Source organism: Loxodonta africana, chromosome 19, assembly GCF_030014295.1.
Source record: "Loxodonta africana isolate mLoxAfr1 chromosome 19, mLoxAfr1.hap2, whole genome shotgun sequence".
NCBI lineage: Eukaryota > Metazoa > Chordata > Mammalia > Proboscidea > Elephantidae > Loxodonta > Loxodonta africana.
The window spans coordinates 81,594,941-81,618,666 of record NC_087360.1 but is presented as its reverse complement, the minus strand read 5'-3'; the positions used below and the strand labels follow the sequence as shown (position 1 = coordinate 81,618,666).

Sequence of the window (23,726 nt, the reverse complement as noted above, 5' to 3'; positions counted from 1 at the left end):
TTCTCTGGGCCTACCACAGTGCCTAGCATAGACAGAAGCTCCATGTGACTGCCGGAATGAACCACACTGAGACCTGGGTAGACATCAACATCACCTCATTTGTCCCTCAGCCCTATATTTTGGCCTTCACCTCTGTTTATTATCATCAACAACTGTTTGTTGAGCACATTTCTGTTTACAAAGTACCCACACAAACAACCGAGTATGACTGTAATCTTGTATCAATACCACCTTCAATGCAGCTTAAGGAGTCTGGGGAATTGCAGAGAAAACGCCCATGGGCCCATGGCAGGTCACCACCTCCACTTACCGCCACTTCCACGGACTGCATGAAGAGGTCGCATGGTGGCTTCAGGGCTTTGGGTCTCGTGGCGTACCAGAAAGTGGTGAGTGCTGCAAAAGCTCCGAAGCCCATGAGCGTGTTGGTTGGAAGGGTGCGAACGTACTGTCGCAAGTCAACCAGCTCTGGCATTCGAAAATACTGGAACAACTCATGGGCCTGCATTGTCCTGTGTCAGTGGGTCTCTAAGCTGAATTCTGCTGGAAGAGAAAAACGTCATATCACTCCAGGGAGGTAGGACTCTTCTGCAGAACTCCTAAAGGCCAACCGTTTAATTCGACGGCAGGCTGTACAAGCAAGACTTTAATCCTTGTCTTACGGTTAAGTTCTTTTGCTCTCAGTCAAATTCCATTTTTCTAAAAATATGTCAGAAGTTCATTCCAGTTCTTTTCCTCTATTGTCCTGTGTAAAGTTTCCATTAACCACATTGGAAAGGCTTTACACACAAAGAATTCTTGCCAAAAACTGCTCAAATACGCGACATAAGTCTCCATTTTCTTCCCTGATAATATATCTCTGGTTCCTTCCACCTAATCAAGGACACTCAACTCTCATTATCACTGCTAAAGAGGGTAAGCGTGAAGAGGCACAAATAAGCCTAAGCCACCTCAAGGCCTCCATTTCCATTTCTCCACCAAGCTCCCCAACCGGTAAAACAGACCCATCTAAATGTCAGTGTCTCTCACCTCTCCCACGCTCTTCACACCCCAAAAGCAATAATATAAATGCTATTCTGATCAAATCATTTTCTCTTCTATTCCCCTAGATATTATAGCTAAAAGAAAGAAACTGGTGCACATAAATTTTAAATTAACCATCAAGTATCTACAGAGAGAGACTGCAAGCACAGTGTTTGGGAGAAAATATAGAACTGTATTTAAGATCCTAGATTCTGGGGCCAAATCCTGCTCCCCAGCTCATTAGCTGTGTAATTCTGAGCGAATTACTTCACCTCACTCTACTCCAGTCTCCTCATCTACACATGGAGATGGGAACAGTGCCTCTACTTCACAGGGCTGTTCTGAGGACTAAAGGATTCACGTCTTAAGTGCTCAGAATGGTGCCAACCACTGGAATATGCTCCAAAAGTTAGGTATAACTATTTCCTCTACCAACACGCTGTGATTAGTCCTGTGTACAGAGCAGTGAGGAACAAAAGTAATTAAAACGATGCTTTACTACAAGGAGCTTACAATGAAATGAAGAATCCAAACCACCCAGAAGAATTCAAGACACAGTAAAGCCTCAAACTGAACGTTACAATTTACACATTTACACGTTATCAAGAATAAATGTGCAGTGCAGATAATAACAGTAAGTCTAATTAGAAAATTACTGATGAATACTTGTGCCCTAAAGTTTTTTGGGAATAAAGGGAAGGAAATGATAGGAAATAGTCTGAAAAGGTTTTCTCAAAAACTCCTGACATGGCAATAACTGTTAACTCGTTAACTGTAAGTTCAGATGGTATTTGTGAGCTACTTATAACAACGTGTTCTTTTTAACAGCTAGGTCACAAGACAGAATGTACTTCTGTTTTCAAATACAGAAATCCATTTAAATTTAAGTCTATGATAGTATATTATTTCACAGAGTAGCAGAATATCACCCGGTTTTTACTGGCCATTGACACGGGAGGAACCAGCACAATGTTTGTGTTCAGCTCATTTAATCTTCTACTGTGACAGCCAGCTCTTGTGTAAGTACACACACACACACACACACACACACACACACACGGGAAATTCTGAGGCTTTAACATGACAATAAACAAAGAACAGATAAGTGAGTTTCTTCAGGTCATAATTCTGGAAAGAAAGCACCAGCCCTTATAAAACTACTCACCATCTGGGCCACCAAGAGCTGACTGCTAGGTGACACACTACGGCAGAAAGAGAAGACAGCATGGGTGGGGGGTGCGGCCAGCAGAGCTCAGCGGGTGTTTACCGGGCCTGCCAACATCCCTCAGGGCATTAGTCACAAGCCGAGTCCCATGCTGCTGCCCACTGGGCTAAGGGTAACTAGCAGACAAAATCCATACTTGCCTCCCATGGCCAATGAGGAGCTGGAAGCAGAGTCACCCCACCACTTCACCCATGGGCAGGGACAGGCATCAGTCAGTGTCACCGCCAGTGACAGCTCTGAAAACAGACATTGTGTTCTTCGTGCTCAGCTTCCCAATAAACAGAGACAATGGACGTACTTTTTAAAACCATCGAAATAATGATCATATGTTGGGTGGCATGTCTAACCAACATACGTCACACCACGCAAGAAACAGATTTATTCTAGATGAATTCATAGGAACTGACTTACTCCAGTCATTTAACATACTTGAGTGCCTAGTGTGTGCCAGGCACTGTGCTAGGGGCTGGAGAAATAATGCTAATGACACGGCCGGGGCTAACCATCTAGTGCCAAGGATACAAAATTAAACACGCGTTATCTGCAAGGCGTTAAGTGTGACCCTGTAAAATCAAGATCAGGGAAGGCTTCTCTGAGGAAGTGATGCTTACCCTCAGACTTGAAGGAGAAGCAGACAAATTAAGCCCAGGTTCAGCACTGTGCTGTCAGATTTCGTAAACAGTATTGCAGGAACCGGGTGGTGCAATGGTTAAGGCACTCAGCTGCTAACCAAAAGGTCAGCTCAAACCTATCAGCTGCTCCAAAGGAAAAATGACCTGATGACCTGCTCCCGTAAAGATTACAGCCTAGGAAATCCTATGGGGCCATTCTACTCTGTCCTATAAACTTGCTTTGAGTCTTAATCCACTCGAGAGGACACAGCAACAATACAACATTGCAGCTCTATAAATGGAAAGCAAACTCACAAATACAATGCCCAAGTTCTCCTTCCCCTCAAATCACTCCATCTTATAGTTGTCTTTACCCCCCAAGCCTGAAAAGAAACTACCCAGCCCTTACACAAACACTCAGGCCCTTCTCTCCCCTCCCCAAAGTCACTGAAGTCATTTCCATAAAACCCAGATTGTGTGAACTTAGAGTTTACGAGGGTTTGTTCAATGGAGCCACACTCCTGCGTGAGATGTGAAGTAACCGTTCTTCTGCATACCTCCTCCAACAGCCATAAGCAGGGGATTCATTTTATTTTAAGCACTGGCGCCAGCCGATTACACACAGCACTGTACTAAGAAGGACCTCTGGCGGCTACGTGGTTAAGAGCTCGCCTGCTAAACAAAAGGTCAGCAGTTTGAATCCACCAGCCCGCTCCTTGGAAACCTTATGGGGCAGTTCTACCCTGTCCTGTAGGTCAACTTGACAGCAACGGGTTTATACTAAGAAAGTTTAATAAACCTAGAGAATAAAACTTGAAAAAAAGCCCAGAAAATTACAGCTTTAGTAGCATGGATGGAGGAGCATCTATTCGGTACGAATCTGTAATGCTAAGGATTTAAACCCAATCAAATTCTTATCTTTAGTGGGTGATAATGATAAGCTACAGGAGTTTAATTCACGCTTCTTAGCTGGCAGCCAGGTAACAAGCTGCAAACCGATTTCGCTGAACAAATTGGTCAATGTACATAGGAAAACTAGAGCCTATTTTTTAAAAAGCAAGAAAAAAATTAAGAGAATACCTCATTAGATGCATGTAAAGAACTCTTAATTACGAAACTCGTAACATTATAAATAACTTCCCTTCTGTTTAATTGCTATTAAGGAAACAGATACTTGGGATATTTAAAATGGAGGCAAACCTACATTCAAAGACAGACAGGCTAAAACCCAAAAACCCAGACAGATTAAAAAAAAAAAAGGACCTCTAAATGCTGTAGGTAAACAAAGACACCACACTTTAAGAATCAGTCCTAACAGGTCTGTAGCAAGCTAACAAAAGGTTAAAGTTCAAGAGACAGATTTTATTCTTATTCTAATGGTGTTTTAACTATGGCAACGGGTTTGGTCTGCCCAAACACTGTACAGAAGAGCTAACAACAAAATAGGATTTAGTGTTTAGGAAAGGCTTTCACGTCCTGTATGCTATCTGAACATCACAGTAACAAAATGTGTTATTTTACATACAAGGAAACCAGGATCAAAAACTCAGAGGCTTGCCCAAGGTGTCTTGTCAAGACTGGGAATCCACCTGACTCCACAATCATGCTTTTTCCTCCATACAAACCATTCTTAACTTCTGTTGGGCCACTGACCCTCTCCACTGCTAACACCCACGTAATTATATGCATACGGGGCTCACAAATCCCCTTCATTCCACCCCAGCTTAGGCACCATCAGACCAGGTGATTTCTAAGGGTCCTTCCAGCACCACCACTCCATGGCATTATGAGCGTTCAGCATCTGAGATCCATCTCGATTCTCAATGTCTTACACAACACCACCACGCCAGCTGCCTTCCAGCCGACTCAGGCTCATGGCGCCACCATGTGTATCAGAGTAGAAACTGTGCTCCCCGGGGTCTTCAAGGGCTGATTTTTCAGAAGTAGAGGGCCAGGCCTTTCTTCTGAGGTGCCTCTGGGTGGATTCAAACCTCCAACCTTTCAGCTGCAGCTGAGCGCATTAACTGTTTTCACACCCAGGGACTCACATCTTATGTAAATGTCACCCCACCTACTTAACATGTGAGTTCAAGGCCCTCTGCACACAAAGGTTCACCTCTTACCATTTGGTTTGTACCATAAAAAAGGTGGTAGGGCCAGAGGTGATTCACAAGGTCATCATTCTCTAAGGACACACACACACATCCCGCAATTCTGCAAACTGACACTCACATTAACATTTTACTTTCTTCATGTCATTTACAAACCAAAAAGCAGGTGATCTGGATGTTTCTCTCCTAAAGTTGCTCAAGCTTTCAACAAGCTGAATAATAACAGTTTGATAGAATACTTCAAGAGGAATGTAGCCCTCAGAGAAACCCACATAAACAGCACCCTTGCCCCAGCTGCAGCAAATTAAGAAGTCCTGCCATCTTTCCTTAAAGCAGAAAAGCCAAGCTGGCAAAACGCCTCCTCCCCTTGTACAATAGGCTATTTACAGAAGGCTGAAAGCTCCCCCTTTGTTCTGCACTTTTTTTTTTTTTAGCTGGGCACAGCGCAGGCTTTGGGGAGGAACAAGACAGCAGCAGCCAGACCATTTGCTGTTCTTTCAATTTACCACTCTAAAACCGTTGGATTCGTGCTCCTTAACCCTAGCTGGCAAATTACCTAAAGCTAGATTTGCTTAAACCATCGCCTCTGGAACCAAAAGAGCAGTCAAGCTATGCCTGGCGGGAGGAATGCACCAGGGCTCCACGAAGATGCCGCAGCCGCACAGCTGGAGAGGAAACCAGAAGTCACTGCCAGACCTCATTCGCTACAGGAATCTCTCATTCTGAACAGAAAGACCATGTGGGTAGATGTGGGATCCCATGCACAGTGAGCAGGTATTTTTACCCACCGCCTTGGGACTTTTCTTCCCAGCTAGGTATAACAAAAAAAAAAAAAAAACCCAGTGCCGTCCAGTCGATTCCGACTCATAGCGACCCTATAGGACAGAGTAGAACTGCCCCGTAGGGTTTCCAAGGAGCATCTGGCAGATTGGAACTGCTGACCCTTTGGTTAGCAGCCGTAGCACTTAACCACTACGCCACCAGGGTTTCCAGCTGGGTATAATCAACTTAATAAAAAAAAAAAAAAAAGGCAAATCAGTTGCCACTGAGCTGGTAGAACTGTGCTCCATAGGGTTTCCAGTGGATGATTTTTCAGCAGTAGATCACCAGGCCTTTCTTCCAAGGTGCCTCTGGGTGGATTCGAACCACCGACCTTTCAGTTAATAGCCGAGTGCTTAACCGCCTGCACCAGCCAGGGACTGCTATAATCAATGTTAAACCCACTTAATTTTCATTAAAGTGATCTTATGAATCATCGATTGGATTCCCTAGAAGAGAAAAAAAGGAGAAACAAAGCAGAGCTGCCCTGCTTTTATAACATTGATTTACGGAAATATTCAAGTCTACTTGAATAATTCTATGCTTAAGCCGCTCCCTACCCATCCCTCCCAAAGCTATGAGAGAGAGTGGGACACAAAACTTTTAAAGGCAAGTATAACCAGCAAGGTTAGGGTCACTGGTTCATATTGGCCACTGGCTACAACTACCATATATTCCCCAAGATAAGGAGTTCCCAAATATAACATACCCAACCTGAACGGGTAAGCTTTAAGGGATGTAGATCAAATGGTCAAATGTCTACTTATTAGTTTTTGCATTCATTAAACTATATATATTTAAGTCACATGATAAAATAAACTACTTTTGAAATCTTGTTTTTTTTCTAATCACATTTCATGAACATTTTATCCAAATTCTTTGACTATGCACCTTCAAACAGTGTCTTCCTCCCCCCAAAATACATGTCAACTTGGTTAGGCCATGATTCCCAGTATTGTGTGGTTGTCCTCCATTTTGTGATTATAATTTCATGTTAAGAGGCTTAGGGTGGGATTGTAACACCACCCTTACCCAGGTCACCTCCCTGATCCAAGGTAAAGGGAGTTTCCCTGAGGTGTGGCCTACAACACCTTTATCTCTCAAGAGATAAAAGGAAAGGGAAGCAAGCAGAGAGTTGGGGACCTCATACTACCAAGAAGGCAACACCAGGGAGCAGAACGTGCCCTTTAGACACAGGGTCCCTGTCCCTAAGAAGCTCCTGGACCAGGAGCAGATTGAGGACAAAGAAACTTCCTCCAGAGCCCACAGAGAGAGAGCCTTTCCCTGGAGGCAGCGCCCTGAACTTGGACTTGTAGCCTACCAGACTGTGAGAAAATAAATTTCTCTTTCTTGAAGCCATCCACTTGTGGTATTTCTGTTTTAGCGGCACTAGCTGACCGAGACAGGTATTCTTCTGAGGCATCTAACACAGTTCCTCACAGCATACCATCACGTTTTTCTCTTCCACTTAAAGTTGTCTAAGATGAAGCACGTTTTGAAGTCACATAGGATGCAACTACTAAACAAGTCTTCCCAAGTCACAAGAACACATCTGCATAATGTTAGGACAGTTAAAAACATCTGTCCTGTGGGTCCGTATGCATACAACTAAACCACATGCTTTATGGCTTTTAAACTGATTTTCAAAAGCTGTTTACGATAATAACCAACACTTGCCTTTGTAAGGTCAAACTCCAAGAAATAAACTGTTAAATTTCTTTGCCTTGGAAAAAGTAAAATTCAGGTAAACTAGGGTGTACAGGGTGGTTTCAGGATACAGTGCCTTCTCTACCTGATGTTCAAAACAAAGTAACTGAGAAAGTGCCCCATAACATGAGAGCTAAGACCCTGACGAGAGAACTGGAAGAAAGTTTGGGAGGAAAGTCACATTCAGATGGGGGCACTGAAAGGTACACACAGAGAAAAAACTGCAGACCCCATGTTTGAGGTTTGGAAGTAAAATACTTAAATACACATACGAAACAATGAAAAAGCACGTGTATAACAAGGTGGTGATAAGTGCAAAAGAAATTATGAAAGAGGTCACACACTCGCAGTAACAGCCGCGTGGAGAGGGCGCTCTGGAAGCTGGCTCGTGGGGATGAGCACAGACTAAGAAAACAGGCTATTCTTCGTGGCATGGGGACAGAAATGTGACTATCAGAAGCAACTTTCCACCTGTCTCTAGTATTTTGGCAAATTAATCTGCAACAAATGCAGGATTAAACTGACTAGGAAAGGTGGCAGGAAGGCGGTCAAGGGGATCCATTTGAGATGATGATTTCCTAAACCCTTTCAAGGCCTGTGGTTGACAACTACCTTTCATGCCTCTGGGGTTCTTTGGTAAAGGGTTTTGGTATTCCTGTTTCAGTGTGTTAAGCCTCAGAGTGGACGCCTTTCGAAATGCATGAAACTCAAGAAACCTGAGTTGGAGTCTCATTTTTGTGTATATCGGGCATTGTATTAGGTGATGTATCCTGGATGTGTGAATTTTCTAAACTTTCTACTATTCTGCCTTCTATTTCTGAGATCAGCCTCCATCACTACATTTTCTGGTTACTGTGTTCTCAGTCTCTTGAGAATATACTTACCACGAGAATAAGCTATTCTTAATTTTCATTCAGTCGCAATCCCCCGCCCCCCACCCCGTGCCATTCATTGCTTCCAGGTGTTACTGAACCCCTGCTCAGCCTGTGGCATATACGGCTGCCCTTGGAAATTTTGTGGGGCAGTTCTACCCTGTCCTATAGGGTCGCTATGAGTTGGAATCGACTACGACGGCACTGGGTGGGGTCACCCAGTTTTTATGCCTTGACCCACATTCCAACATTTACTAGCTCCAGGATGTGATACCACATAAAACGTATCAAAATCCGTAAGTCATGACAAAAATTCTCAATTGGTCCTTGAGTCAGCATGCCTTCCATTAGTGAAAACACACAGTACCAACAAAAAAATTAAAAAGAGAATAACACTGGACCTCGATTAAAAGCCACTCTTTGTTGAGCACCTCCTATGTGCCAGGCACTGTGCTAAGTAATCCTGTACAGAACTCAATGCAATTCTCCCAGTTGTTCCCCCTGCACAGGGTTGGTATTACCATCAATCCAAAGATTAGTAAACTGTGGCCAGAAGTTAAATGTCTTGCCATACAGGAGTAGAACTACAGCCCAGGTCTGAATCCGGAGCTCACAAAACTCTCGAAGGCAAGCGCTGTGATTCAAATCTAGAGAAAGAGCTTAAATCTAAAGTCAAATTTAGATAAAAATGATTCAAATCTAGACAAAATGCAGACACCATCATTTAATGACCCTGTCGGTGACAAAAAGCCCATGGTATACAGTGCTTTAAAAACCTACACTTTGTTAACTAACTGGATAACCAAAAACCAAACCAAACCCATTGCTGCTAAGTCAATTCCGACCCATATTGACCCTATAGGACACATAGGACCCTAGAGGAGTGGCTAGTAGATTTGAACTGCCAGCCTTTTGGTTAGCGGCCGAGCTCTTAACCACTGCGCCACCAGCACTCCATTAACTGTATGTAAATGGGGGAAAAAAGAGAAGAAATTGGAAGGCTGAGTTTCTGAGCATGGGAAAGTGAGCAGTGGAATAATGAAGAGAAATGAGGAGGATGAAACGGAGGTTGGTGAGCTACCAGCCCGACTTGCCAGAGTTCTGAAAGTGCTTCATCATTCCTGGGTAGAAGAAAGTTCCATGCTCACCCCTGACTCCTCTGGGCAAGCCAGCCTGCTGGCTCCCTGCCTTCAGACAACCAGAGAGGCAGATGTCAGCAAGTGCATTCAACCCCAGTCCCTCCACTGTACTGCCTGCTCTTCTCCAACCACACATAACCCTTCCTCAGCGCCTGGCTCAACACTTCCTACAAGAATGGCTTCCCTGTAAGTATGCCCACTGCTTCCCAGCCTCACTGTTCCCTTCTCCTGCAGCTCCTTTCCTGTCCCTATTTTACAATGTTCAAATTCTACCCAAATAGGACAGATGCCACTATCCGTAGTCCTCTCGGTCAGCAGCAGACAGTTCTTCCTCTGAACTCCCCGAACACTTTATTTGTACTCCTGTGGTACTTACCACAAGTACCCTATACTTATGGTGAGTGGTACTTACTACTTACATAGATGTTTCTCTCTCCTAATGGACCAGGGTCCCTTCCCATCCCTCTTTAGAGTGTCTTGTTCAGGAAAGACAGTACTTAATAAGCACATATTGAGTCATGAATGACCTTCTGTGACTTTGGCCGTTTCTCTAAGCCCCTGATGGATATATGTATAGAACTCTGAATCTTAAAAGAAAGTGAGGGTATCAAAAATATTTTCACATTTCAGTATTGTCCTTCCTCAATCCCCTGGAGAGCTGTAAGCCACTGATTCAAAGGCCGCATAAAAATATTCTCTGACCCTTAATCCCATGATATTTTATAATTTTCCTCAAACTGTTTCACTTAGGTATAATATCACCCCAAGAACCCTGTTCAGTCTAAGAGCAGAGGTCTTCTCTCTACATTCAAGCATACCTTTAGACATGTGGTTCCTGATTAGTTAAAACGATTATCAAGGCTGCCCATGGGAAGGGGATGAGGTCAAATACCTTTCTTAAGTAAAACAGCAAAGAGCCAGAAGAAGGGCTCGAGCCCAGAGCCCCACACCAGGGCTGGCCACCAACTTCTGTAAGTTACAGAATTCTCTAAACCAGCGAGACATACCAGATTTCTTCTAGTACAGGAGCTGGCGTACAATGCCAGGACTGTAGTGAGAAGAGCGTGCCCAGAAACACCGAGAGAGCCAGGTGAGTGGTCATCAGAGACAAAAGGGATGCTGGGAACAGGACCTGCCCAACATCCTCCAGAACACAGAAACATACCATTCTCCACCTTTTTCTGCTCACGTGGCTCTGAGAACCTGCCATGTACATCCACCTGGGAAATGACTTAATTTTGTATTTAGGAGGGCCCGATGAAGATAATCCAGGTCATGTAAAGGCCCGTGTGTGGAGCAGCAAGGCTGTTTTAGCAGCATGTAGTTAAGAGGGAAATTTTCCATTCAAAAGCATTCCTAAGAAAAGAAAAATTATTCCACTTGTCCTCAGATATTGATTCAATACTCTGAAGTGGTCTCTGTGTATATGTCATGACGAGGCTGGCAAGTTTACTGACAGAGCTGGAGGAGGGAGCGGGCTGGAGCCTGTTTGTTAGGCTGACCCAGTCCTCTGCTAGAACCAAGACAGAAGAGGCTTCTGTAGGATAAGCTTCCCACTCATAAACCTGATGTCAGAAGGCACGTTAGCTCAGCTGGCGTCCAGCAGAGGAAGAGTCCTAATGACACCTACAGGACTGCATGGTTTTAAAGCTTCCCACTCATAAACCTGATGTTAGAAGGCACGTCCAGCAGAGGAAAAGACCTAATTACATCTACAGGACTGTATGGTCTTAAATGGATTAGGCAACACAAGTAGAGCCCATTATTATAATAGCTAGAGAAGGTAATGAAATTTCTTTCACCACTAAATTAATCCAGAAGAACAAAGTCTTCATGTTACTGGGCTGGGATGAACCAAAAAGTAAACCCTGAAGCAACAGGCCTCACTAGGGAGAACAACAGAAAAGGAAATCAAATGTCCTTTTACAACAGCCAGAGCTGGACCAAAGACAGGCAGGGGCGGGGAGTGAGGGTCATTGGTTTGACAAACTGCACACAGAGAAGGTACCTAAGTCCTGGGGTCCCTTTCGAGTACTTTTTCCAAAGCCAGTATCTTCCAGGGGAGAATAATGAAGGAGACAGACAGAAACATGGAAAGAACGACAGACCTAGAGGCAAAAAACTGACGTTCTAGGTACTGGCTGTACCCCAACAAGCTGCAAAATGTGCAGGAAGCTCCTCTGTCTCGTGAGCCTCATGGGGGTAAACGAGTCAGAGCAGAGGGGAGCTACGAAGCCTTCCATCGCCAGCACCAGGACAGCATCTCCACCACTTTCCTAGAGAAGGCAAAAGATAGCCAGGCAATCCTGCCATTCCAAACTAAATAAAGAGGATTCCACCTAGACCCAGAAACCCAGGAAACAGCAGGACATAAGAGGAAAACAATTAACGTTAAAAACCACCAATTCTATGTGGCGAGTGTATGGGTATTTGTATTATTCTTTTATTATTCTTTGTGCTTTGCTGTATTTTTAAAAAATTTCTCAAGATAAAGAAGATATAACTGGATCAGGTCAGTTAATTTCCTCTAGTTTTTATGCACTTCCCACCTGTTTCAGAAAGGATTTAGGGTGGCAACCTGGCCTTATAAGAGAATGACAGATGGGGGTAAGCCCCTCCCAGAAAATACACATCTTTGCCCTCGCCATCTGCCACTGACCAGCTGTGTAAGCAACTTCCACATAAGCATCCGTTCAGAAAAGGGTCCCACTGCAAACAAACAAACACGAATCTGAAAATCACAGGAGAAAAAATGCTCTCCTTAGGCCCTTCCAAACAGAAGGCCATCACCATGAGGATTAAGTACTTGGGATATTTTCTCTGCCTTCAACTGGTACAGGACATCAGTAAGGCCAAACACATTTGCAAACGCTAACCTATAAAACAGAACTGGAAGAGATGCTGAGTGGGTGACGAGGGCCTGGTGCAGAGGGAGAAAACGCTATTGTAGACCTGAAGACCACAGGGAAGGCTGCTCTGCAGGCTCAGGCTGGAACTAGGCCAAATCTAAACAGGCAGAGACAGGTGGGGGCGGGGAAACACAGAAGGAAAGACTGACAGGAGCCGGCCAGTGGCAGAGGCCTGGGGCCTAGCAGTGTCCTAACTCAGAGGCCAAGGAGACTGGGCTTCTTCCCCTTGTAGAAAGCTAAGACACAGCTGGCTGTAGGAGACCCGACCTCGCCCAGCAAGTGCTTGGTTTATCGGTCCTCCCCGTCCCTGCCAAGGACCAGGCCTGGTGTGGAGAAAGAGAACAAACACTCAGCCCTTGTCCTCAAGGAGCCCTCATCATCCAGCAGCTCACAGAGGTCACAAGGATCAAATATCAGTGACCTGGATAAGAAGGCCAAAGAGGACCCGAGGTTGGGTAGAGTTACTTACAACTCTTAAAATAGATCAAGGTTTCAGAGTGACTGATAAACTAGAGAATCGGCTTAGCAGAATAGGGCTGTAGGAGTAAGCAGAAGATAGAATACACAGACAGACCTCTCCCCAGAGAATGGAAAGACCAGCTACTGACAAGTTTAAGAGATATCTGCTTTAGAGATTTTACTTTACTTTAAAGAGCAGAAAACAACTGGAATCTACAAAATATTATGGTCTGCAGTTCTCAGGACTGAACAGAGCTTTAAAGAATGAGGAACCCAGTTCTGACCTCCAGCTATGTGAAGACCTTAGTGGTGTTGGAGGGGGCAACCTGTGAAGTAGGGGAAAGGTTAGCCAGGATTTAGCTCATTGTATATGGAGGGTATGGATGACAAACAACCACGGGGCATGAGCTATAATTACAGAGTTCAGGTAATATAAGAAGAAGTGATTGGCCCAGGGGAAGCTAAAATTAATGAAACAAATGTAATAAATTGCAGAGGATTATAGAATACTGACCCAGTGTTTAAAAGAAAAAGAGACTGTCTGGTTTGGCAGTTCTCTGCTTGGAGCTAAGAGAGTTAAAATAGAGTTCGGGGTCTGTATTCCTCTGTATGCTCTGTTTAAATTTTTATTATGAAAATTTCCAAATCTATTCCAAAGTAGACAGAGTATATAAGCCACTACCCAGAAACCCAGTGCCGCTGAGTCGATTCCGACTCATAGCAACCCTGTAGGACAGAGCAGAACTGCCCCATAGAGTTTCCAAGGAGCACCTGGCGGATTCGAACTGCCGACCCTTTAGTCAGCAGCTGTAGCTATGTACCCATTACCCAGCTTCAGCTTCAACAATGATCAACATTTTGCTAATTATTATTTCATTTCACACTCATTTGTAAAAACTGTTTTAAAGCAAATCCCAACCATCCTATCATTCAGATGACACACGTGAGGCCCTTCACTTCTATGACCCTATAGTTTTGAGAAGCCATCTTAAGAGAGTAAAACTGGCTGGTACATACACTGCATCTTGCAAAGGCTCAAAGGTTTTAACAAAGAAAACCAACATAAATATTGATCTGAAGTGGCCAAACCAGCATGATACTTAACCGCCATTCAAGGAAAAGGTCCACATATTGTCCTCAAACATTTATTGATGACCCCCTATATGCCAAGAACTGCTCTAGGCTCTTGGCATATAGTAGTGAACGAAAGCCAGAAAAACATAAAATCTCCATCCTAATCAGGCCTCCACGTGGTCAAGTTCTGGGTCCAAAGGCAAAACATATTCTGGATCTACCCTGACTTCTCTGAACTCAGAAACCAGCTTTGACATGAATCACACTTAGTTTCAGGGAGCAGTTTCTATTCCCCTTTAACCTTTTCAAAAATGGCATCCAGAGGTCTCTTGCTGGTGATAGAGGTTAATTTTCTGGTTCTCTATATTTTTGATAATGCATCCAAATGGAAAGTAAATGTATCTCCAACATGTTAAGTTCATTGAGATATAAGCTATATTCATGTGCCACCGTACAAATACTCTTCTGAATATTATAAAACACACAGATATGAATCTTAAAAGAAAGCTCAAAAATAATTACAGAAATTTTAATATTTCTACACTGTACTCTAATGGAAGTCTAGCCCACCCCCTGAGGTACATACACCCCACTTTAGAGACTATCTCTCATTCTCCTGAACAGGACCTAGAGCCGCTCTGGTCACCTGCCTAGCTAGAACCTCCATCACTTCCCAACTATGGACCATAAGCACTGCTCACTGGAGCACCCTGAAACCTGCCACAGTCACGAGGCAGAATAAGTGTCTGCCAAAGCCTTCAGTGGGACTTACGGCATCAAGGAGGGAGACAAAGATATTCAACATCACCCTGTGATGGAAAGACTGTGGCAGAAAGGGCAGGACATCACTGGAGACCATGACCTAGCCATGGGCAAGAGGTCAAATGGACAGGGTTGTCCATTCTGGAGGAAAGAGAACAAGGCCTTGGTGCCACACCAGGTTAAAGGCCTGCCTCAGCCGAGGTCTGTTCTGGAGACTCCACTGCTTCAGCCCCTGCCCTGAGGGCCAAGCATCTTCAGCTTCCTGAACTCTAGAGCAGTCCTGGCATCAGTGGAACCTCTCTCTGCCTCGTCGTCAGGGTAGACACGACAGACTGGCACTGACCTCGGATTCTAACCTGTGGCTCTGGGCTGCTGAGCCACTCCCTTCTGGGTTATAACTTTGAGTTCAACCAAGCACCTCCAAAAGGTTCCATCCTTTGTGAGGTGCTTGGTTGAACCGTTTGATATGCAAAGTCCCTGCCAGCCCCACATTCTGGGACGCCTTACCTGAGGCATAAAGTGGGTAACTGTCCTACAGGAAGAACAAACAGCTATTTGACAACTTCGCTGCTGGCACAGAAACAAGATTCAATTTGAAGTAGGAACACCAGGTATATGAAAACTACACATAATACAGTTATGCAACATTATCTAGAATTTGACACTAATCTCCTTCCCTCCCACATCCTGCAAAGCCCTCAACCACCTGTTTCTCAAACATATTCAAACCACATGGAACGGGATACTTTATATGTACTCCTAAACACAAGGTTCAACCCAATGAAAGCACAGGTTTCAATCTAGAAAGTTTTAACGCCTCAATCTTAGCTCTACGCGGTATCAGAATATACGAACCTAGAATATACTTAAAACGTAGATTCTTGTCAGCAACTCCTTGTAACGGACAGCTGGCCATCTGAATGTCTCCCCAGGCACAATCATCAGAGAATATTAAGTGCTTACCAGCAGTAAGGCCTGTGGTAAAGGCTGCTGGAAACACAGAAAGGACAATGATTGGGTCTCCAAAGTACCAAAGCTTAGAATGTGGCTGGGGTGCCAGTCTACACACATGAAAAGGCAAATGCTGGACAGAGGCAAGGATGCTATTCAAAATATTTAATAACCAATATGGCCTGGCATCTGCTGTCTGACTCCCTTGTTTTGGACTCATCATCAAGAGTGATCAATCACTGGAGAAGGACATCATGTTTGGTGAAGCAGAGGGCCAACAAGGGCTTGGAAGACCCCCAGCAAGACAGACAGGCACAACAGCTGCAACAATGGACTTGACCATGCGGGCAGCTGTGAGGAGGACAGTGGATTGGCAATGTTTCATTCTGCTGTACATACGGTTGCTGTGAGTAGGCGGCTAACAACACCAACGTGGCCAGGCATCAGCCTATCAGAAGAGGCAGGTCAACGCACCAAAACAGGGTGCAGGAGATCCTTTCACAAGCCAGGCTTAACCTTAGTTTCTGGATTGGTGGTGGGGAATGGTGCATCCCAGCTAAATGTCAGTCTAGGGTTTCCAGTGAGTGGTCTGGAGTATGAGAAAGGTGAAGGTCACTTCAGGAAAAGTGCCTCTGAGGCACAGGGCTCTGAGGAATGCGGGTGGGATGAGGAATGCCATTCAGATAGGCAGAGGCAGGCACGGAGGTCATGGGAGGCCGTTACAGGACGTAGGGAGGTCAGCTGGGCAGAAGAGAGGGCTCATGTATGGAGTCTTGGGGTACACAGACCATTCAACTCTGTGCCACCAGAGCTGGCTTTACAAAAACCACAGTAAGTGGTGGTTTTGGGGGATGGCCTGGGAACAGCAGGTTGGAACTAGGCTATAGAAGCCCCTGAAAGCCAAATGAAATACGTATTTTGGGCCTTAAAGTGGGGAGCCCTTGTAGGCTTCTGAGCAAAGGAGAGATTTGATAAGAGCTCTGCTTTAGGAAAATTAATCTCACCCCCCTTTTTTTTTTTAAACTAAGGACCTTCCTTGTCTAAACCAGAGGTGACAGGTTCTACATTCAAGTGGTGATGCTAAGAATAAAAGGAAGAAATGGGTGTGTGTGTGTTGAGCAATACTGTACAGAACGTTAAGTTACCATCAGGAGAACCTGATGACTAACCGGATTTCAGGGCACCATCAAGAACACTGAGGTCCGGTCATTCCTCAAATAGGCCCAGGGTCCGGGAACAAAGCACAATGCATGGTTGTATTATTAAGGGCCACAGCCAGAGGGGAAGACCAGTTGTGTAACTTTGGCTAAGTCACCCCATCATAGTCTTGCCAGTTATTTCATCAGTAACATGAGCGGGTCGTTACTTCAAACAGTGTTCTGGGGAGCCTGAGGTCGTTCTGAAGTGCCTCAGAGGCAAAAAGGGACACAGAGGAAGAGAAGCGTAGCTAAGGTACATCATGTGCTCCGGATACCACCTGAAGCGGGGGCTGCCACTGAGCAATTTCTAAAAACCCAACATCCCTCCTCAAGCACTGTAGACATAGAGGTGTAGGGAAGGCAGAGAGGGGGCCCTTGCCCCTCGGTGCAAGTCCAAAGGGGTGCCAGATGGGGGGTGCAGAATGTCCAGAGTACCAGGGCATCACAAATATGAAAGGCAGCTAGACGAGAAGGGGAGGCATTTCTGCTGACCCTCGCCACTATCAACGTCTGTTCATCTGAAATGGGGGGCAGGGGGAGGTGCTGCAATTCAGAGATTGTCCCTGGGCGCTCTGAACACCCCCCCCCCCAAAAAAAACAAACCCAGTGCCGTGGAGTCGATTCCGACTCACAGCGACCCTACAGGAGAGAGTAGAACTGCCCCATAGAGGTTCCAAGGAACGCCTGGCGGATTCAAACTGCCGACCCTTTGGTTAGCAGCCGTAGCCCTTACCCACTATGCCACCAGGGTTTCCGTGGGTGCTCGACAGGGGCACAATTTCAGTGCTTGCACAGGTGCTATTTTCCACAGACACCCCTCTGCAGAGGAAGCAACAGTGTCTCTGTGACCTGGCTTGTCCTACACCCGCTATCAACCAGAGCAGCCCTGCTTTAGTTGACTATATTGGGGTTCTGCCTAAAACTGCACTGGGAAAAGGGTCTCATGGCCACCAGATGACATTATTGTCCCTTTGGACCCCAAAACTCACAATTCTATTAGTTTGTCTATTAAAACTTTTCAACATGATTGAGAACATTCCAAGAAAGTCTGTTCCTGTGCCTAAGTGCCTGAGACACATCAGAGAGCCAACCTATGTGCCACGTGAGGCCCGTCTTCCACTTAAAGGACCAACACTCCACAGTCTCTGCTAGCCTGTCACTGCTCCCACCCAGAATGCACTCTCCTCCTCCTGCACACGCAAGGCAACAACCATGTGTCTCTATTGAGTGTCAGTGCCTTACTGGTAGTATAGTCTGTCTTACGAGACCAACCTCCAGGGCAGGCAAAGCCTTTTACTTTTTCATACTCCACATTCTCTAGAAAGTAATAGCTGTGTAGTAAATGATCTCATCACTTGCTGAATCAAGTCGAATCTTAAAATCTGTTGTCTGTTTCAGCACTCTGCTAGTGCAAAGGGATAGTCTAAGACAGAGGGTAAATGAGACAGGAAAAGTTAGGGAGCGGTGACACTGATGGAGAACGAGCTCTGTCCTGTCTTGCTACTAGATGGATACCCTGGAACTTCCCAGGCCTTCCTGGACTAGGGGCCTTTTCAGCTCTAGAGAAGGTACTATACCCAAGCAACGAGGAACACGGTCCCTGAAGCCACACTGCCTTAGGTTCAAATTTTGGTTTGTGCAACTTAAACTCTGTATCTGTTTACTTATCTTCTGTAAAATATGGATATTGGCAGGACCTACCTTACAGCGATGTTGCCAGGATCGACCAGCACTGACAACTGTGCCTTGCACTGCTAGCTGCTATCACCACCTATCACATTCCTGAGCCTGCCTGCACTCAGGCTGGCCGGCCAGCTTCAGTTGGCAACACCCCTCCTTCGTAATTGAGGGGTGAGCCTTAAAGGAGAAACTAGTTACCACAGCAGCTTTCTCCTTATCCCTGAGAATAAAGGAAAAAACAGTGCTCAGGGTATCTTGGCCTTATTTATCCAGACATTTTCTCCCGAGAGGACGTATTATCTGCAAACGGCAGATAATACGACATTTATCAAATGTTTAGTAAGTCACTCCCAGAATGAGGAAATGATATAAAGGGCATTCACATGCCCTCCTTTTATGCCCTAACCTCTTTTGAATTGTCTTCCCAAGCCACAAAATCCTTATTTCCTCAGCTTTTGCGTAGAATACAAGAACCCAAGTCCATCAAACCCATCATAAACAATAATTTAAATCAGTGTCAATTTCAACATAATGAAAGCAGAAAACTTTTGATGATAACAAACCTAGACCTGAGCCTTAAATTATCCCCCGAAGTCTACTTTAAACCAAAAAAAACAATAGTTCAGTTTAATTAGTAAAGAATGTCTGCCTTGAGCGCTGTGCTCTTTTAAATTATCCACGTGGGATCAAACTGACAACAGCAACTCTGAAGGTTAGATAAGAGGCTTAGGGGGCAATGAGCTTCTGTTAATGGGGGGGGGGGGAGGAATTCAGTAAAAAGAGGCTGAGAATGGATGCACAACCCGAAGAATGTAAGCAATGCCACTGAATCCTACATGGAAAATTGTTAGATTGGTGTATGTTCTGCTGCGTATATTTTCAACAATAACCAAAAATAAATTATTTTTAAAAAAGTAAGAAATGTTCTGAAATAAACGTTTGTTCCTAAGTATCTAAGAATTAGAAAAAAAATAAACAAATAAATTACAACATATCCCATACAACATACAATGCAGTCTTCAAAAGAGTATGTAAACAACATGAAAAAAATGTTTCCAATAATTTAGGTGATCACATTAAACTATCAATATTTTTGACTTCCGTTAAAATTATATCCTTAAAACTTTTTAAAAACAGGCTTAGGAAAAAAGATTGGAGGAATACACCAAAATACAATGTATTTAATTTCTGGAAAATCTTTTTTTTTTTTTTAATATTTCCCAACTTTTCTACAATAAGCATAAATTACTTTTACAATATATAAAAAATAAATACAGCTTTTCGAGAGCAAATGATTCTGGTTTCGGTATTAGGCAGCTTTCAATTTTTTATTTAACACTTGAAGACCAGTGACTAATTTATGGAAGAAAATTAGCCCACATACCTACAAGGAAGGGTGCGCTGGTGGCCCAGTGGTTAAGTGCTTGGCTCCTAACCCAAAGGCTGGCATTTTGAACCCACCATTCTCCCCTTGGGAGAAAAATGTGGTAGGTTACTTCCCTAAGGATTGCAGCCTTGGAAATCCTATGTGGCAGTTCTCCTCTGTCCTACAGGGTCACTGTGAGTCAGGATCAACTGCACAGCAACAGGTTTCGGACCTACAGGGAGCCTTAGATTTTGCAGATAAGATACGCATCTCCAGTAGAAGGTACCTTTCCAAGCAGGCTGCACGGGGGGGCACAGTCCCCAACTCTATGTAGGTTTTGTTCCCAGAATGTCAAGTCTCTCCAAGGCTCCACTGTATTTTATCCTCCCCTCTTGATTCCACAAAAGGTTATAATTTCCTGAATACTGTGTTGTCACCAGCACAGTCAAGAACTTGTAGCTATCAGGATATAGAAAAATAAATATCACAAATCATGTTACAGCTGGCTTTTGTCACTGTGATACGGACAATTGTTTCAAATTATCTGTCACCCCAGACTTACACAAACTAGAATTTCTTATGCACTGGCATTTAGCATTTTATGGAAGTACCTGGTGATAAAGTGGCAATCTGAGCTGCTGCCATAAACATGGCTAAAATCTCCTCTACCTTCTTAGTTCATAAAGTCCAGCTACTGCTTTATTTCCTTAAAAGTTCTCAGAAATCCCTTTAAATACCAGTATGATAAAACTCAAACTCAACCACCGACAGTTTCAGATCAGCTCTGTTCACTGAGCACTATTCTCCAGGCACGAGTGTCAACGTGCAGCGACCCTACTGTATTTGTCTGACCACCTCGAGTTGGACAACTTCAACAGAAACTCTGGGACCTTCAATTTACCTTAGGTCTGCCTGATCACCGCCTATCAGAGAGTAAGGCTTGAAAAGGGCTTAGGTTACCAACAAGTTGGAGCTGCCTTAGAAGAAATTCTTTTCTATTTGGCAGCACAGAAATATGATGCATTAATGAGTATGGTCAACCCAATGATTTCAGACACGTATCCTACCAGCAAGACTGTCCATAAAAAGCTGATGGATTCTAACTTCACCGAATTTGGTTACAAAGGATGATGGGCACACAAGACTAATGCACACCTGTTTTAAATGGCAAACTTGCTGAATAAATCCAACAACTGACCTTAAAAACTATACTTTCCTCTAAGGTGTTTTAAATGGCAAACTTGCTGAATAAATCCAACAACTGACCTTAAAAACTATACTTTCCTCTAAGGTTATTGAGCATAAACACCTAGAAGTTACTGGTATTCCTATACTCTTGCTCTTTCCAACAAAAGAAGACACTTTAAGGGAGAAGGAGAAATTTCCAGCTGTAATAACAAGACTACCTGATCTTCCCCTAAGCCCCTCCACCAAGCACACATCCGTATTTCCACAAGACAGCTACATTAAAACTAAAGGTGTAGAAAAGAAATAAAATTTAAAAAATGAAAATAAAGGTGTAGAAGGCCTGGATGTCAAGTACGACACTATGGCACACTGGCCACTTTCAGTTATTGCAAACTTCACTCAAAGGCAAAGAGATGGCTATGAAAACTACCTGTATTGTACAGACACCTGCACTTATCACATGTATCTACCCCTGAAATGTCAAAAATTTTTAAGTCCAGGGATTTCTTTTCAGGCAGGATGTTTGCAATATTAATAAAAAATACTGCCAAAATATGCATAACTGAAATAACAAAATACGCATATCAAAATGCTTATAATTGTGGAGGAAGGGTGATTTTTTAAGTCTTCTGTATTCACAGTAAATTTGGAAGACAAAAAAACAAAACAAAACCCACCTGTTACAGCTGATTCCAACTCACAGAGACTCTATAAGACAGAGTAGAACTGCCCCACAGGGTTTTCCAGGTTAGCAATCCACCGCACTACCAAGGCTCCCATTTAGAAGACAGATCCTTAATATGTCTGTATTAACTATTTAAATGCCTGTATTATTATTTAAGAAGGTATTTACGAGGTGTGGCGTAGTGGTTAGGCGCTACGGCTGCTACCCAAAAGGTCGGCAGTTCAAATCCGCCAGGCGCTCCTTGGAACCTCTACGGGGCAGTTCTACTCTGTCCTATAGGGTCGCTATGAGTCAGAATTCACTCGACGGCAATGGGGTTTTTATGGGGTGTGCTACTTTTAAAGATTTTATTTTTTTAGTCATAGAATTTTATCTCAGGAAAGCCTTCAGTCTAATGCAGTTTTCTCAGGTTGAGTCAGGACAAGAAATAATGTCTCTGAGCCCTGGTCCTGTGTGATAAACCACACCACACTGGTTCCAAATTGGCAAAAAACAACGGTTCCTTCAACAAGCTCTGTGTACTCTAGCTCATCCAGAGCAAAAGGTGGACCTGCCAAGTCCACCTGAAAAAGCAAAGAAAAAAAATCAACAGAGCTTTTTGGCTTGATTTAAGCAAATATTTGTTTTCATTGAGATAACTACAGGTTAGGGTGTGCAACCTGGATCACAAACTGCGACGTTCGACCAGTTTCTCTCGGGGTATTGCGGATACTCCTGCGCCAACAAGGAAGCTTAGCCAAGGTACTCAAACCAAAAAAAAACAAAACCAGTGCCGTGGATTCCGACCCACAGCGACCCTACGGGACAGAGCAGAGCTGCCCGTAGAGTGTCCAAGGAGCGCCTGGCGGATCCGAACCGCCCACCCTGTGGTTAGCAGCCACCAGGCTGTCCGAGGGTCCTCGAAGGGCGCTCTTAATGCCCACTCTCCAGCTCCGTATTAAGCCGGCCGGCCGGCCGCGGGCAGAGGCTCTGCAGCCCACAGCGCACAGCCTGCCTCCAGCTTCTGGTCCCCGTGCTCGGGCCAGCCGGCCGCCGCCACCCGGGCCCGCCGCGAGCGACCGGTGAGACCCTTGCTCTCCCGTCGCAGGTCCCGCCAGCGTCCCTGAAGCCACCGACGGCCTCCGGGCTACGGCAGCGGCTGCGGGCACTCGCCGCGAGGACCTCTGCCTGCGGCGGCGGCTCCGACCTCCGCGCAGCTCGCGCCGAGGCGCACTCCGCCTTCCACGCGCCGCCACCCGCCCCGGAGGCCGCCGCCCGCCGCCGGCTTCGCAGGGGCCCTCACCGCACACGCCGGGCGCCGACCCGCGCGCGTGCCCCGGGCCCACGGCGCACCGGCCCGCGCAGCCCCCGGCGGCCGGCCTTCCCGGGCTCAGCGCAGGAAGCGGCGGCCCAGCGGCCTCCCGTCGCCGAGGCCGGAAGAGCGGGACGTCGCCAGGGGCCGACCGGCGGCTCGCGCGCCCCCGCCGCCGCCTCAGCCTGCGGACACGGCCGAGACCAGGGGCGCCGCCGCGGGGAGAGACGCACTCACCTCCCCGCTGGGGCCGTCACCGCAGCCCACAGCCCTCCCGGCGCGGGTCGGCGAGGCTATTTAAGGCGCCGCAGCCGCCCCCTCAGCCGCCCCGCCGCCGCAGCCGCCTCCGCCGCGCAGGGAGGCCACTGCGAGTGCGCGTGCCGCACCCGCCCCGCCCTGGCCCCGCCCTGCCCTGCCGCGTGCCCGCCTCCCCGCACGGCCCTGCCCCGGCCTGCCGCGTGCCCCCTTCCTCGCACGGCCGCGCCCCGCCCTGCCGCTCGCCCGCCTCCCCGCACGGCCCCGCCCCGCCCCTGCCCTGCCCCGCGCCCGCCTCCCCGCACGGCCCCGCCCCGCCCCGACCACGCGGTCCTGGCCCCGCCCTGCCCTGCCGCGTGCCCGCCTCCCCGCCCTGGCCCCGCCCTGCCCTGCCGCGTGCCCC

At 45.9% G+C, this 23,726-nt stretch overlaps 1 protein-coding gene across 1 annotated transcript in view; it reads right to left on the bottom strand.

The window, feature by feature from the left end:
- The window catches only part of LOC100675480 (acyl-CoA synthetase long chain family member 1), a 67,411-nt gene extending 43,993 nt beyond the window's left edge, over window positions 1-23,418 (bottom strand). Inside the window, exons 1-2 of the mRNA XM_010592535.3 lie at window positions 23,306-23,418; window positions 311-537 (exon numbers count right to left, since the gene is read on the bottom strand). Coding sequence (XP_010590837.2) covers window positions 311-505 — 195 coding nt within the window. The 5' untranslated portion in view covers window positions 506-537; window positions 23,306-23,418. The remainder of the gene's footprint in view (window positions 1-310; window positions 538-23,305) is intronic.
- Between the last annotated feature and the right edge of the window lie 308 nt (window positions 23,419-23,726).